Source organism: Glycine max, chromosome 3 (genome assembly GCF_000004515.6).
Source record: "Glycine max cultivar Williams 82 chromosome 3, Glycine_max_v4.0, whole genome shotgun sequence".
NCBI lineage: Eukaryota > Viridiplantae > Streptophyta > Magnoliopsida > Fabales > Fabaceae > Glycine > Glycine max.
In genome coordinates, this window is record NC_016090.4 from 38,767,777 (window position 1) to 38,784,997 (window position 17,221).

General features: G+C 28.8%; 1 protein-coding gene and 1 pseudogene across 1 annotated transcript; one reads left to right on the forward strand and one right to left on the reverse strand.

Annotated features, from left to right (window-relative positions):
- Positions 1-5,931: 5,931 nt before the first annotated feature.
- LOC100775245 (zinc finger MYM-type protein 1-like) lies at positions 5,932-8,372 on the reverse strand (annotated as a pseudogene).
- Positions 8,373-10,989: 2,617 nt separating this feature from the next.
- On the forward strand, positions 10,990-14,009 carry LOC102665426 (transcriptional regulator SUPERMAN). Its single transcript, XM_006577638.4, has one exon. It carries the CDS (start codon positions 11,126-11,128, stop codon positions 11,660-11,662), a length of 537 nt encoding a protein of 178 aa, XP_006577701.1. The 5' UTR covers positions 10,990-11,125; the 3' UTR covers positions 11,663-14,009.
- The last annotated feature ends 3,212 nt before the right edge of the window (positions 14,010-17,221 follow it).

The following is a 17,221-nucleotide window of genomic DNA, read 5'->3' on the forward strand; positions in this document are numbered from 1 at the left end:
ATGACTTTTGTATCCTCATTTTTTTAAAAGAAAAAACTTATATAATACTACTTGAACCTATAGATTTTTTCATCAAGAATTTTTTTGTAGATTTTTTTTATTTTCTTGCAAAATTTTCCTTCAAAATTTTCCTCTCTTTTTTGCAATTTTGCAATGTTTTTAGAAAAAATATGATTATTTCTTAAAATTCATGCTTTCTTCATATTCTAATACAATATTATAAAAAGTTGATGTACAAAGTGTGTGTGAACATATGATAATTAATAAAGTTATATTTCTATATATTGTTAGCATAAAACATTTTACAGTTTCAAATAATAAAATATTATTATTTTTTATTTTAAAAAAATATATAAAATCAATAAATTTATCGTAAAAATTATTTGTAATATATATATATATTACAAATAATTTTTACGATAAATTTATTGATTTTATATATTTTTTTATACTATTTTCACATTAATATAGTCAAATCTTATCTTTTAAAGTTGAACCGTGCCATTGTCGGCACTCATCGAGGGAATAAATCGATGGCTATTACTTAGCCACTCGCGTGAGCCATATATCCATTTTATTATATTAGTACACATGATCTTTTAGTAATATTTTTTTTACTTAACATTTATTAAAAATATTATTAAAAGTTTTTGACGATATTTAAAAAATATTTTTAAATATAAATAAATATTATTAATATTTTTTTAATATCTTATTAAATATTGTGGATAATTTATGTCATTAAAAGGTTTTAACATGAATTATATATATATATATATATATATATATATATATATATATATATAATATTTTTAAATGTGTAACTAACATTTTTAATAAGTGTTAGACAAAAAAATATTACTAAAAATTATATGTGATATAGTGTACCTAACTTTTTAATAAGTTAGAACGTTCAGTAATGACTTTGTTTAAACTCTTTTTTAAAAAATATTTTTTCTTTTTATTTTTTTATTGTGTTTTTTAAATTTTTTATTTGAAAATAATATTTTTTTTACTTATTTTAAAAAGGAAATCATATTTACTTATTAAAAACATTTTTTTAAAAGTACTTATTTTAAAATTGCGTTTTTAAAATTTAAACAAACCAGCATTATATCTCAGGCAACTAGCTTGAGCGATATATCCATTACCTAGCTACAACTAATTAAGGCCACGTTTGTTTTTCCGTTAAAACGGGACGGCATAAATTCTAATGCACTTCATCGCATAAGTAACACATTCATGAGTTGCTTCTCAAAACGTTAGGGAAGATAGCGTACCAATAGTATAAACAGTTACTGATTAATTGAAAAATTCTGTTGCAGATGGAATTTGAAGGTCAATTTAATTACTAACAACATGGAAAGCTACTCTAAGTTCCAGTCATATTAAGCCTCAGTTTATTTTAAATTTTATTATAATTAATTTTTAAAATTAATTTTAAATTAATAAATATAACATATCTTTTATTAAAATGTATATCATAATATATAAAATTGACTCACTTGCAAACTAAGCAAGTATTAAATCTTTTTAACTATTCATGAGAAGAAGAAAAAAAAAATCATTCTTACAATAGGTGTCATGAAAAATGTATGTAAAAATAATATAATTTTTTTTATAACAAATTAAGCAATGATATGAAATAATTAGCAGGCCAACGCAGCAATCCTGCACTTTTGCTTGAAAAGAAAGGAACTTTGTCTTTTAGTATTGTAAAGGGCAAAAAGACATTGATTCATGCAGGAAAGAAAGTTGAAAACCCGATCGACCACCATTGAATTTCTAACCCTATGTTTGATTAGACAGAAAATTAGAGGAAGAAAATAAGACTTGCATATGGATAACAGGTATGTTGATAAATCGATTAATTTAATGTGTGTCGAAAAAATTAATTAAAAAATTAGATAATAGAATAAATAAAAATTTGAATGGATAAAAAATTTGAAAAATATGATTTTTTATTTAATTGGATTGAATTTAAATTTATCTAATCCAATTCAAATTGAATTTATATATATGTATTTTTATTTATAAATTTATAATATCATTCATATTTTTATTTTTATTTTCTATATATTTATAAAATTATCATATAGCTTATATATGAAAAATACATTTAGTTAAAGAAATTTTTTACTACTTATTTGAGTTAACTAGATGGATAAATATATTATTATTAGTTATAGAATTAATGACATGTGAGTGAAATATTTGATAGTTTAATTATTTTTATTATATTTACAATGTATCTTATTTTTATTTAATATTTTAAAAAAACAAAAATAAGAATAAAATTGAAAATTAAAAATTGATATAATCCAATTATTTTAAATTAGATCAGATTGAATTAGATTAAAATTTTAAATTGAACTGATTGGTTGATCCAATCTAATCTGCTAACACCTCTAATGAGTAACAAAATATTTTTTTTGTTTGATTGAAAAGAAAATGAAAAAATAAAACTTATTTTGGATAGAAAGAAAAAAAATGAGGAAGGGACTGTGTAGATCATTTAAAGACAAAAGTATTCTTATTTATATAATTTTGTTTTCTCATATGGGGTATTTATATCATTTAATGCTCAAATATTTTTTATTTATTTCACTTTTCTAGTTGTTATTTTCTTTTCCTTTTTTAATCTTTCTTTCACTTTCTTTTCTTCATATTTACTTCATAAATCAATCAAACATGTACTAATGATATATTTTTCATTCATAAAAATTGAAGACAGATGCCAAGAAGATTTACCCTAATAATATGTTTTAATAGAGAAAAAGATAATAACAAATAAAAAAATTATTTGATTTCATAGAAAATAAAATAAAAATTCTAAAAAATTATAATTTTTTTCTTTATTCCTAGTTTCCTTTTATTTATATTCTAAACTTTTCTTTTTCCTTCACGTTCACTTCCCCGTACCAAACTAATCATAAAATAAAATTAGTGTTTGGTTAATTTTTTGTTATAAATATTTATACAGGAGAAGAAAATAAAATAAAACAAACTTCTAAAAATATTCTCACATTAACTTCTCTAAAAATTAATTTTGAGCTTATTCATAAGTTAATTATTTTTAGTTTATAAAAACAATATTTATTTATTTTTTATAAATATTTTTAGAAAAAATTATACAAACAATCTTTAATTAATGGAAACATATTACTTGTTATCTAGACAACAAAAGGCCAAACAAACTTTTCTTTCTTAATTGTGTATGTAAGTATATGACATAGATATATAACACATCGATCAGTGTTGGAATTGTTTAATTGAAATCAGTGAACAACTCTGATTATGCTCTTGTTTTGTAATGATTTGATAGTGATGGCACGTTGATATGATGTGCTCTCACTACCAAATTTTGGTGCCGAGTTTAAACTCAAGGACAAGTACAAGCTACAAATGCCATTGCCATCTACACCTTCCAGTAGCCTAGGAAGGTTCCTGCAAATACTACCTCTAGTCGATCACTTGTTTTTTTATAAATAGAACCAGATATATATTATTACATAAGAGGTGTTAAATCTATCTATCTGATCTATCTATAAAATTAAATAAATAGCTTGAATTCAAATCATTTATTTATTTTATAAATGATTAATTTATTATTTTTTAAAATCCAATAAATTCTATAAGGAATATTTAATATTAAAGAAATTGGGGGGCAATTTTCGACTAATGTTGATCAAAACTTTTTTTTTTTCAGACGACGATGTTTACGACTATTTTTTTTATTATTGACCACGACGACTATTTTTTTATTATTGACGACAATGAGACTTTTTTAGTTAATCTTAATCAGACAATTTTTTATTGATATTGACTCATAATATTTTGTACAACATTGATTGGACAATTTTTTAGCCACGTCAATTAGGATTATTTTTCTTGACATCAATTAGAATTATTTTCAATAAATGATTACACATGTTATTTTTTGATTGATATCAACACATTTTTTTTTTGTCGATCTCGATTAAGACTAGTTTTTGTTTGATATTGGATAAAGATATTTTTTTCATCAAAATTGATCAATTTCAACTGGGGTAACTTTTAACCAATCTTGACCGGGACAACTTAAAAACATTGCCAGAAAAATCCTAACAATGAAGTTACCATACATATGATTTTCGAATTTTATTATTTAAATATATTAATTTAGAAATATTTTATTAATATTATTATATATACATCTTAAAAAAATTCTAAAAATAAAATAACAAATAACAAATTGTTGCATGAACAATATCATTATCCATAATTTTTTTACAAATTACTAGAATCAGTGTCATCACAGGTCCATCGAGATCAAAGTATGTCAAGTGTCACACGATGAACAGAGGCATGCCGTACCGTAATACCTACTAGAGCTAGGGAAAATCTCAGCAGAATTCTTTTTGACCGACTGTTAATTGGTGTTTGAAGAAGCATTAAAAAAACAAATCAACATTTGATTTCGTTGTAAAAACTACAAACATGATGTTATTTAGTTAGTTTGACACGTGAAAGGTTTACTGGTTGGGTGGCCTTTGCATGTAATCCTTCGGATCATTTTGTGATTTTATTTTTTGACAAATTTTTTGTGTGACAACAACTTTCCTAGGGGATATTGCTTTTTGGAAAGTTAATTCTTTGTTTCAATAAAATTTCTTCCACTAAAACCAAATCCCAAAATTGCAAGTTCATTATTATTTTCTTTTAAAAGAGGTCTATCATTATTATTATTATTATTGCTATTTTTGGAAATTTTCTTTTTCATTTTCCATTCTGATTATTTATCGTATTTATTATTTCCTTTAATTTCCTTAGCAATCTCTCTTTTTTTCCCACTCATTATACTCATAGACTATATTTTTAGCATGCTCCTTCTATGTTTTCCAAATTGCAAAACAAATTTAGTAAAAAGTATTTAGCTATATAAAGTAAACATATGTCTTGTATATTGCTGAGACTAGAACACTAGTGATATAAAAAAATAAATAAGAATTCTTTAACATGTACTGTACTTAATAGAAGTATCCAGCCACAACAGGTTTTTTATTATATATATATATATATTAAAATTTTGAGTTGGGACACGTTAGGGTGGATATGGCCAAAGCCGACTCCTAAATTTCGTATGTCGTTAAGAGTAACATTTGTTAAGAGGATAAAAGAAAAAACAAAGCATGTATATGCGTATGTAAGCATGTATCCACAAGTGTAAAACTCAAGTGAGTGCTCGAGAGATATGTGTTGAGAGTTCAATAAAACCTAATATTTATAGGAGTGGAATGAAGCTGCAGATTTTTATTTGTGGGAATTGTTATAACCTTTGGAAATAATTACTGACTAATAGATAATAGCTAGTAACTTGTAGATAAAGTTAGAGATAATGTATTGCTTATAAATAATTGCTAGTAGATCACTTAACACTTACAGATGATGAGTAACTTATAGGTAATTGAATACCTACCAAGAGATAAAGTAGGTATGATATATTCAACTAATAAGAAGTTAGAGATAATGTGTTTGTTAGTGAGTTCGATTGTTAAGTGTCGAATGTCCAGTTCTTGTGTCAAGACTAACATATATGAAAGATAGACGCATGTTTCAAAATATCATTATTTGTGGATGTAAATAGTATATATATATATATATATATATTATCGGATTTTGAACTACAAATTCTAAAGAGTTGGTCGAGTGAAATAAAAAAGTAACTCATGTCTAATAGGTTGTAGATACGGATAATGTAAATATAAATACATTTATAGACAGTGGCGGAGCCAGAAAAATTATAAAGCCTGGGCAAAAATTTAAAGATAGCAAATTCACATTGTATATAATATGTAAATAGTAATCAATCAAAATAAAAGAGACTCGTCATTTTGTCAACAAAAATATAGTTTAAAATAAAAGAGATAAACATAATCTTACAATAGCGGGTTAAATAAAATTACGAGGTAAGTGTCCTTTCCGAGACTTCTTTGCGGTAAATGTTCGAATAATATCAATATCATCAAGTGACTTGAATATCTCCCGCTCGGTGTAACATACCATCAAGTCATTGAACCACACATCGTTGATCTTATTGCGCAATTTAGACTTGATAATCTTCATTGCTGAAAAAGCTCTTTCAACGGATGCTGTCGACACCGGCAATATCAAAGCTAGCTCAATAAGTTTATAAACCAATGGAAATACCAAATGTTTCTCAGTTTGAACCATCTTCATAGCCAAACTTTGAACATCTTCACAAGTGGAAAAAGAAGCATTAGCACATAAGTTTCAAGTTGATCCCTAATTGTTCCTCGGTCATCATCAGAAAAGTCTGCATGATAAATATCAGCAAGACGAGCAAGCTTATCAACATCAAACTTGGAGAAAGAGTTCTTGGGGTCAAGACATGAGAAGCAATCAAGTATAATGTTACTTCCTTCACTAAAGCGGTGATCCATCTCCACACATATTTTATCAATAGCAACATAAAAAATCTCTGCACGGTAATGATGAAGATTAGTGATAGTCCTCCCTTCTGCTCTTGAACGACCCCGAACTGGTATTTCGTCATCCATATTTGGTACCAGAATACTTTTAGCAACACAAAATCCTTGGACATCGGCAAAAAAATTATTCCAGCCACTCTCTCTCATTGTGCCCAACCGAGCTTTGACAACATCAACTAATTCCATGGCATTCACAATATTAAGATCTTTTCTTTGCAATATATTTGAAAGCTCGTTTGTGATACCAAACAACTTTAACATTAACCTCAAAATAAAAGCAAATTTAAAGCTCTCCATTTTTTCTATCAAACCTGCTGCTTGAGATGGTCCACGTCCATCTTCATCAACCATACTAAGCACCTTTAACACGGAGGACCACATTTGATCCAAACGAAGCAATGTAGTATGATGTGAACCCCATCTAGTATCCCCGGGTCTAGTGAGACTAGATGATTGGTGTAAGCCCCTTCCTCTAGATATCTCACCACTCTCAAGTTTATTTAAAATATCTTTGTGTTGTGCCTCTGTCAAAGCATCCCTCCTCTTATAAGATGCACTTGTTGTATTCACAATCAAGGTGATGTACTCAAAGAAATCATGAATAGATGAGCAACTACTAGTAACAGACACAACAACCAATTGCAAACGGTGAGCATAACAATGGACATAGAAAGCATAAGGATTTTCATCTAGAATTTTTCTTTGCAAACCATTAAATTCACCTCTCATATTTGAAGCTCCATCATATCCTTGCCCTCGTATCCTTGAAATAGATAATGTGTACTTATCAAGAATACCATAAAGAGCATCCTTTAATGACTTAGATGAAGTATCTGTGACATGATGTAGAGCAATAAATCGTTCCACAACATTCCCTTTGTCATTCAAAAACCTAAAACAAATTCAACCAGTTTACTTGGCGGCATAGAGAATAATAGGTAATGAAAATTGGAAATTGGAAAATACAACTACTAACCTCAACATCACCGCCATTTGCTCTTTGACGGATATATCACGTGACTCGTCAATAAGCACAGAGAATTGTCTATCACCAAGCTCTTCCATAATCACCTTGGTAACTTCATGTGCACAACACGTTGCAAGCTCCTTTTGAATGTCACCGCAAGTCATTGTGCAATTTTTTCCACCACGGTCAAAAGCATCCCTCACTTGTTCATTCTAAGATTTTACCCAATCTACCATCTCTCTAAAATTGCCCTTATTTAGCGAAGTAGAGGATTCATCATGGCCACGGAAAGCCATGCCTTGTGCTATGAGATATCTTGAACAATCTAAAGAACAAGTCAAACGAATCTTATACAATTCTTCTGATTCCTTGGTTGCTTTAGCAAACTTACTTGTCACACTTTGTCTTTGATTATTATAATCATCGTAGTGCTTGACACATGAGTTGTGCAAACTATTATGACTACCAACATGATCTTTCAAGCCTTGAGATGCATGCTTCCAATCTCTATATCCGCTTTTAGTGAAGACTTCAAAACCAAAGTGTTCGGCCCTCCCGGGTTGCTTAAAGAGAAAGCAATAAAAACAATAAGCTGCATCCTTGATCTCACTGTATTCTAACCATGTGTAATTCTTATACCATGATTTACTAAATGCTCTAGAAACACTTCCAAATGGAGTACGAGGAAAGCTTGGCAAATGTGGTTGCATTGGACCCTTCAATATATATGCCCTCCTCACTTGATCTTGAATATCCGGAGCATACTCATTAATTTGTTTCCTATGACCTGGATCACGCACAATCTCATTTGGGTTAAACTCATTAACCACATTAGGTGGCGGTTCTAATTCGGCTTCTTGTTGTACAACATTCACATTCTCAATACTTGCTCTATCAACCAAAAATCTCCTCATCTCTGAAATTAAATGATCTTAAGTTAATACTCAATTAACAATTAAAATCATAAGAATCAAAATTTAAATAAGAATAGTTTTTCAAAATAAAAGTAATCTCTTATGATTTATAAAGAGTAGGAACAAGCATTATATTATATTCAATTAAACACCATTATAGAAACTAATAAAATTAGATAACCAAAAGAAACCTTTATTGTAGATAATTTATCTATCAATAAACAAATTTACAAGTGGTATGATTCCACTGTAAAAGATCTTTTTACTGCTATTATAAATAATACTATATGCTTATAATATTACTAGATACACACTTTAGTTTGACTTATCAATAAAACTTTTATAACCAATGAATCTTGCTGTGTAGTAGTTTAATCTGACACTTAACAGCACACAAAATGACAAAATATATTATAAAGTAAATATTTTTTATAATGAAATTTATTGAAGTTATCAGTATGATACAATATTATAATTTCACCATATGAGATTTTAGATAAACTTGAAAAATATGGGACCCATTTTCACAATGTTAGTACTTCTATATAACATAAAATATTTAACCTTTCAAAGACAAACCCAAATTTTTCTTCTTCTCTGTGTCTGCTACTACTAGGCGGTGCAAATAAACCCAAATTTTTCTTCTTCTTCTTCTCTGCTACCTTTGTGTTAATTGTTTCAATTTAAAACCACAATCAGTTTAAATTAAACAATTACTAACCGAAAAAAAAGGGGAAGGCAGTAGTCGGAAAAGAACCAGTAGGTGTCGATGGCGGAAGCTTTAAGGTTTCTACAGTGTTGCTGCGGTGACGAAGCTTTACTTCTTTTGTTTCTGTTACCTATATTTTTGCCCTTTTAATTTTTAACTCTTACAATTGTTTTGCCCTTTCAATTTCTTGCCCTTTCTTTAATATTTTTCTTTTAATTTTTACCTTTTTTTTTTTACCAAATGAATTTGGGCCAGAGCCTGGGCAATTGCCTAGGGTAGCCGGGCCTTGAAACCGCCTATGTTTATAGACTAGCTAGGTTGTTTTGATATATACCATATCCACAATCTTTAAAGGGAATATCATACGACGAAATGTCCATACAAACACAGAGAATATGGGAATGCATTTAATAAAAAATATTTTGTGAGAAGAATAAATATTAATAATAAGATATTATCATCAACAGTCAAGATTAAAATAAAAAGGGATTATGTTACTTTATTTTAAAGTTTTTATATATATAACCCAAATTTACCTTGACATAAAAAGAATTCAAAAAATTCTCATTGGATATGCCCTCATAAAAGAGTGAGATGAACAAATCTAGGTTGCATAAGCCTATATGAATGGTGAAGAGATTAAAAGTTTTTTAGTCCTGTAATTATTTTAAAAAATCTATTTTTTTAAAAAGATCACATAACTTAGATTTTAATCTTAATAATTCATGATAAATCTAATGATTGATAATAGTCGTTTTACTTATATAAAAAATATTTTTTGCACTAGACACATCACAATTCACACATATATAAATTAAATATTTATATTATTTAATACTTTAATTAGATAATTATTCACAAAATTTATTGTTAGATTGAAAGTTTTTTTATATATATTATAATCCAGATCATTTCGACAAAGTCTTGTTGATTAATTTAAAATTATTTAATACCATATATATACATATATTATATCAAAATTGACTTAATGTGTTTTTTTAGAATATATTAAAATGAAAACATTTTTTATTATAACTTTATAGGTATTTAAGTTTAATTTTTTTTTTCACAAAATATTAATATGATATATATATATATATATATATATTTATTTATTTATAATTTAATGATTACATTAATTAAAAAATATACTATTTAATTGATGTTAAGTGTGTTTAGATAGACAAATAAGTTATCAAGAAGATTTAGTTTAACTAACTCAGCATATAAGTAAGTTGTTATAAAAAAAAACTTAGTACTTAAGATTGATTTCTATGAAAAAGAAAAGTTACATTTTCTTTTGACTAACCTAAAAATTTGTTTTAGTAATTATATAAGTTTATCAACTTCTAACATTCATTTTTTTATATAAAAACAGTACTTCATGTAACTTTAACAAAATATATTTTAATTAAGACACTTATATACTGTTCAACACATATATTGAGAGAGAGAAAAAAATATAAATGTAATAAATTATATACTTCATTACCCTAACTTAATCAATTAAGTTTACAAAGCTCCTTAAAAAGTTAATTTCATTTCCGACCTTTCACCATTGATGAGAAGATTTAATTCATGTATATATAAGATCCTCCTGTATAAAGAGAATAAGTACAAGATTAGGTCATTTTAATTAATAAAAAACCTAAGATATTAATTAAAGCTAGGTATAGATAATTAAGAAGCAGAAAAACCCAAATAGATTGGCAGATTAAATCAATCATAATAAAGAATAACGGAGATAGAGAAATTATAAAAAAATGTATTCTTGTCTGCTAGAGAGAGATCCACACAGCCGGCTTGTATAATACTTCTATTAGCAAACGCTAAGACTTTTCCACATCCTACACAACATTCAGTACTTGACTATATATAATAGGTAGGTAATGTCTATGTCCTCATTTTGTCTCTTGCTCAAACCACCTTCACCCTCTCCATATTCTATAATAATACCCTTCTCTATAACTCTTCCATTTCTCATTCAATTATTAATTCCTTTGCTATAACAAAGTATAGTTAAGTCCATATCTCGCCGTTTACCATGGACTTAAACTACCCAGAAGAGTGCTACTCCAAGAGCTCAAGCGAAGAAACCAACGATGATATGGGAATTGGAAGATCCTATGAGTGCATCTATTGCAAGAGAGGCTTCACCACAGCCCAAGCCTTAGGTGGACACATGAACATACACAGAAAAGAAAGGGCAAACAAGACCAAACCCAGTTTCCAACCTCCTTCTTCGAGTTCAAACAACGTTGATGACATCAACAACTATGCAGATCTCGGGTTCTATTCACAGATTTCAAGCCTCTCATCCACTGCTCCTATTGATGCTAATAGCTACCGTGAAGTTTTCTTTCCTACTACCACTGCATCAAGTGTTAGGCCTTCTTCCCATGGTGAGGTTTTGTGTGTGGAAAACCAACGGGGTCATCACGTGTTTGAGCAAGATTGGAGGAAGAGAAATTTGAGCTTGTACAGTACTAATCCGTTGTGTTTTCATGAAATTAAAGATAAGTTTGAAGAGAGTGAAGAGAATGGCCTGGATTTGGAGCTGAGGCTTGGTTATCTTCCATAGCATGCATATACACACATATATATCATGCTATATATATCCATCAAGCATATATATAGATGTATAATGATGTATATATCAGATGGGAGCACGTAGTCACAAGAGAGAAACTAATTTTGACCATATAATCTAATGGATTATATGATCAAGTTAATTATTCCTCTTACTTCACACACCTCCATTTTGATATATATAGAATGTATATGCCTTTTGGGCTCTATCTTATGACATTTCTATAGAGATGCATCATGCATGGCTTGAAGCAGCAGGAAGTCAAAGCTCTTGGGGCTTCTTATGAGAAAGGTACTACTCAAATAATTTTTCTCATGAAATAATGTCTAGCACTGAATCTCACTACCCATGATTTTACACCAGAAGTACTACTGAAGTTACTAATTATGTGAATGTTTCTTTTTGGTACTCATTTTTGTTCAGTTTTTTGGTACGCAGTTTCTTGCTTGTTAATTACAATGAAAATTAGGTAATTATTTATGAATTGTAGCTTTTTTTTTTAAGAAATCTCTTAGCATATAATACAAAAACTGTGTCCATAATATATAGTAAAATATAATTCTGTTTCTCGACTGTTCCATATCTGCTTTGCATTGCTTGAAGACAGGTGAGATATCCATAACGTATCTGCTCCGGCAGGATGAGTATTAGCTCACTAAATCCATATAGAAGGAAACATTTATGGTTCAGTTATGTTATTAATTTCCTAGATATAATAGTGGCTATAATTTCAAACAGAAACATACAAGCGGAGTTGGTTGCACATCATGAAATTAATTTTCTTTGTTTTACTTGGTATTGAAGCAATAATCAAAATAATTTATCTTCTTCACTTGTTTACCTGTAATGTAAATCATAGCATGCAAAAAGTGTCGGCGATGATGTTAATCAATAGGAAAAAGCAAAACTTAAATGCATATTTTTATTACTGAATATTATCAAGATAAAATCTAATACTGACTGAAAAATAATACTAAAATACATATGAAATTGCATCTAAATTGTGTCAAATAAAATATTACAATAATATACGGAACAACTTGTACATCCAGCACTTAAAAAGAAAACTTTTAATTTACATCCAGAAAAACAATTTGATTTTTTTTTTTTTACTTTTGAGGGTTAGGGGAACTGATTGTTATAAAATACTTACGGGAAAATACTTTCCATGCATGTTATATACGTAATCATTTTCAGTAAATGTATTATAAATTTTGTTAGATATCTGTTTTTTTTTTCATTTAAATTTTCCAAACCTTAATTATCCATTTTTATATACATGAGTTCTTTAGATTGTCTAATTAGGTCTGCTTTTTCTATTTGATAGAGCTTTTTTTTTTTTTTCATCCACTATGGAATTGCTTATATATCAGCATGAATCTTGTCAAGTATTAACGGTAATGAAGTAGAGTTACATATATAAAATGGCTTTTATTTTCATTTATGAAAACATTTCAATAAAATTATTATCTGATTATAAGTTTCATAACTCATTTAATTTAAAAAGTTGTTTATCCTCCAATTAATCTAAGTAGTCTACTGAAGAGAGTTATAAGCTTAAAGAATGATAAATACAGTTAGAAGTGATCACATTGGATTTTGATGTCAGAATTATAGTATTTCAACATTTCACAAAACTCCATTATATACTAACGGGTGTGGTTTCTCTTAAGAGTAAGTGCGTCTCAATCATTTTTACATGATACATAATTAAATATTATTAATTATTTTTTCTTAAAGTAAAAAACATAAATATCCATATAACATAAAGATTGATTGAAGCCATAAACAAGAAAAATTGGACATTGTGGTCCAAGACATAATTTCTCGTATTAAACTCTCACTATTGACATTGAAAATTGTCACAACCGTTTCTTTTTTATTCATGGGGAATACAAGAAAAATATCACAATAAGCTATCCTGAAGCAAAAGGGAAGCTAAAGTGTGAGAAGACTCATGCCAAATACAAAGAGACTCCAATTGACGAACTCCAACGTTAGGCAAACAGTAAGCAACTTGATTAGCCTTTCCTCGAATGAGATAAAGAGATAGATTGATTCCTCAGCACCTTCAACACCAAATGTGCGTGTCCATTGTCATGGAGGCGGAGGGTTCCCCGAATATGAGAAAGAAAGACCAGTTCTTTTTGAACAAATCCAGCACCTTCAAGGCTTCAACACCAAATATGCATGTTGATGGTACGGAGGGCAAGAACCTGCATGAATAATATTCACAATGTCCAAATTATCCATTTCATGAAGGACTCTTCAAAATCCGTTCTCCCAAGAAACTCCAAAGATTCTAAACGTCACTACCTTTTCAATGATGAATATAAACTTTCATGAGTCAAATATTAATTTTCTATAATGTATAATGTATTAGAACCCCACTTTAATTAATATTTTAGAAATATGAATTTATTTTCCAACAAATATCCTATTATTATTACTTGTTTGTCACATACGATCGACTTTGGTTTGGTATTGTTTCTCAAGTGAAATTTTAAGGGTCCAGAACTTTTTACTTCAATTCTCTTTTCTCTTTCTTCAACAAGTAATTTAGAGAAATTGTATTTGTATTTTTTTTTGTCTATAACAGAGAGAGAATAAAATAATTGATGAAGAAAAAAATGTTGTAAGAAAATATTTATAAATAATGGACCAGTTTACTTAAAATTTAAAACAATAATTTTTAAAAAAATCTTTTAAAAAATATTTTTTTTAAGAAGTAGATGAGATTTACTTTGAAAAAAGAAAACTGTTATTGTTTAAAAACTAAATTAGACAAACACATAAAAAAAGTAAAAAAAAAACTATTTTTATTAAAAAATTAAATAAAAGGACCTAACATAAGTTAGTAATTTAACATTTCTAATAAGTGCATGTAAAGAAATATGTAATTAAAAATAAATAATGTCAATCAAACTTAATTTACTCGCATACCAACAGTACTCTTTTTGCACTCATCTACACACAATGATGTAAAATATTTCTTTTTCACATAAAGTGTCAATTACACATCCCTAAACATAGATTGCAGCTAGACTTTCTTCAACTGCCAACAACAATAATAATAACTTCTCTTTATTTATGTTTGTAACTATTATGTTTAAGCAATATTTTGTAATCATGAACTTGTACCTTTGAACGAGTTAGAACTCCAAGGTAAGGTAAATTTGAATCCGCTCTTGTTATACAGTAATCATGATACATAAAGACACACTTTTTTCATATTCATTAATTCAAATAAAATTTAAAACTTATTTTTGTACCAAAAATATGTTATCTAGCATGACTGTGACATAATATATATATATATATATATATATATATATATATATATATATATATATATATATATATATATGAAACGATTCAAATTGATATATGAACCATTAAACTTCCTATAGTTTACTCATGTCCTTCAGATTTATTGGCCAACCAGCACTGATTAGAAGCAGTAATGAAAGCTATTCCAAGCCGAGTATCTTTAATAATATATGAACTTATACTATAATATATTTAATTAGTTCTTCGGGTATATTTTAGTGAGAAAAATCTCACAGCTTACATAATCCTTATTCGCCCAATATCATGTGGTTATACACATAGAAAAAGCTTGGCAGAGAGATGCTCGATATCTGGTAAGCAACAATACTTATATTGTAACTATATTAGCAAACAGTATGTGAAAATGATACGTAAAGTAACATGTCTGTACGGTCCTTCTTATTAACAGTGCTCTTGATTCCCTGATCGATATGATCAGCTTGTGTTTCCATTAATTGAACTTTTGAATAACACGAAAGAAGCAAGAGAACAAAATTCAAAAGAAAATGAAAGGGAAAATAAAGAAAGAAAAATATGCATGAGTTATGACCATTGACCACAATGTTTGCATATATTCTAACATATGAGCGGGTCATGGACGTAGCTTCTGCTTGACTTGGCCCTCAATTACTGTTACTACTTTTTTCTCTTATATACCCCCCTGACATATGTCGCACCTGGCTTGGCTACGGCATATGTTTCTTTCTTACTCAGATACGGGTTATGCCCCGCAATGATTTTCATCTATCGTTTATCTTTTGACTTATTTTTCTTTTATGATTCCACTCTCTGGCTATGAGCTAGAAAGAAAAACATTGTTCTAAATATATTCTTCTTTCTCCCGTTTTGCTAAGATCTCCAGAATGGGCAAGAAAAATCTATATGAACATTGGACAGGTCCTAACACTTAAGGAACGTACAGAAACAAGATCTAAAGAATTGGAGCTAGCTGTTCCTTCCTAGTTGCTACTTTGCTAGACAAATCTATTTCTGTAGCATCCATGCAATAAAAAAAATGTGGAACACCACAAGTACTTCATGATGCGAAAGTCATGCAAAAAATCTTCAAATTTCGATGGCTAGATGCATGTAATGTGCTTAATTTCCAGCACTAGTGTATTTGCTAATATCAGTTCAAAGAGTAAAATATCAGCATGATTTCTCCCTAAATGATATATTTTGTAATTTATTTTTTATTTTTTTGCATCGTAAGATATTTGAAAATTCTACTTTAAAATTAAAACAAATATGATCAAGTGTTGGAACAATATCCTGCTTCGAAACAGAGCCGTGTTCCTGCTGGCGCTACGTGACACACAGTTTTACTTTGAAAAGGCAAAGACAACAGACAAAGTGGAGGGTCACTACGCAAAAAGGAGTGATAGAAAAAAGAGAGGGTCACTACACAAGTGGAGCGACGAAAGAAAAGGCAATACTATTCTTGCTTAAAATTTTATAGCAGTTTTTTAAACTTATTTTTCATTTTTTTTTATCTCTTTGTCATAGAAAAAATGAGTAAGAATAACGTTATGTTTGAGTCAAGCTTCGGATATAAATTACAAAGAAAAATAAGTGATTTCAAAACTTATGAAAAGTTACACTTCAATTTTATATCAATAAAAATCTTGATTTTTCAGTCTTTAAGCTTATATCTATATACTATCTTATATCACAATTTAATTCTCTTCGTCACCTTATTCATCTTTGTATTTGTCCCTCCCTCTTTCCCTCTAATCTCTGTCTTCCACATGGGTGTATATGCCTCAAGGGCAACAAAGAAACATTACTTGCAAATAAAGACTTTGAAGTGATGATGAGAGTACATGTGGTGAGAAAAAAAAAAAAGAGATGAGTATGAATTGAAGGCTAAGACTACGGTGGACCACTTGAAAGGTGGTCTGTTATGGAGAATAATTTTCAACCGTTAGATTAAATGATTATTATAGATCAACACACTGGATCCCGTAATCTCTCTCAGTAATTTCTTCGGCAGCTTACCATATTCTCTGCCTTTACCCCCACCTCCCTCCGGCGGCAACGTTCAATTAACTCGATCCCTTTGACCACCGTCCACCGCAATGTTCCTTATCGTGAAACGCCTTTCTACCTCTTCGCTGCTAGCGTCCTTAAAACAGTTGTCACCAACGCAGACCAACATCATCCCCCTCCACACCTCCATCTCCGGCCACCCTTCCCTCCGCCGTCCCCTGCAATGGCAGC

What these genes read in the sequence shown, in the direction of transcription:
- LOC102665426 (XM_006577638.4), top strand. Translation starts at nt 11,126, where the DNA reads ATGGACTTAAACTACCCAGAAGAGTGCTACTCCAAGAGCTCAAGCGAA.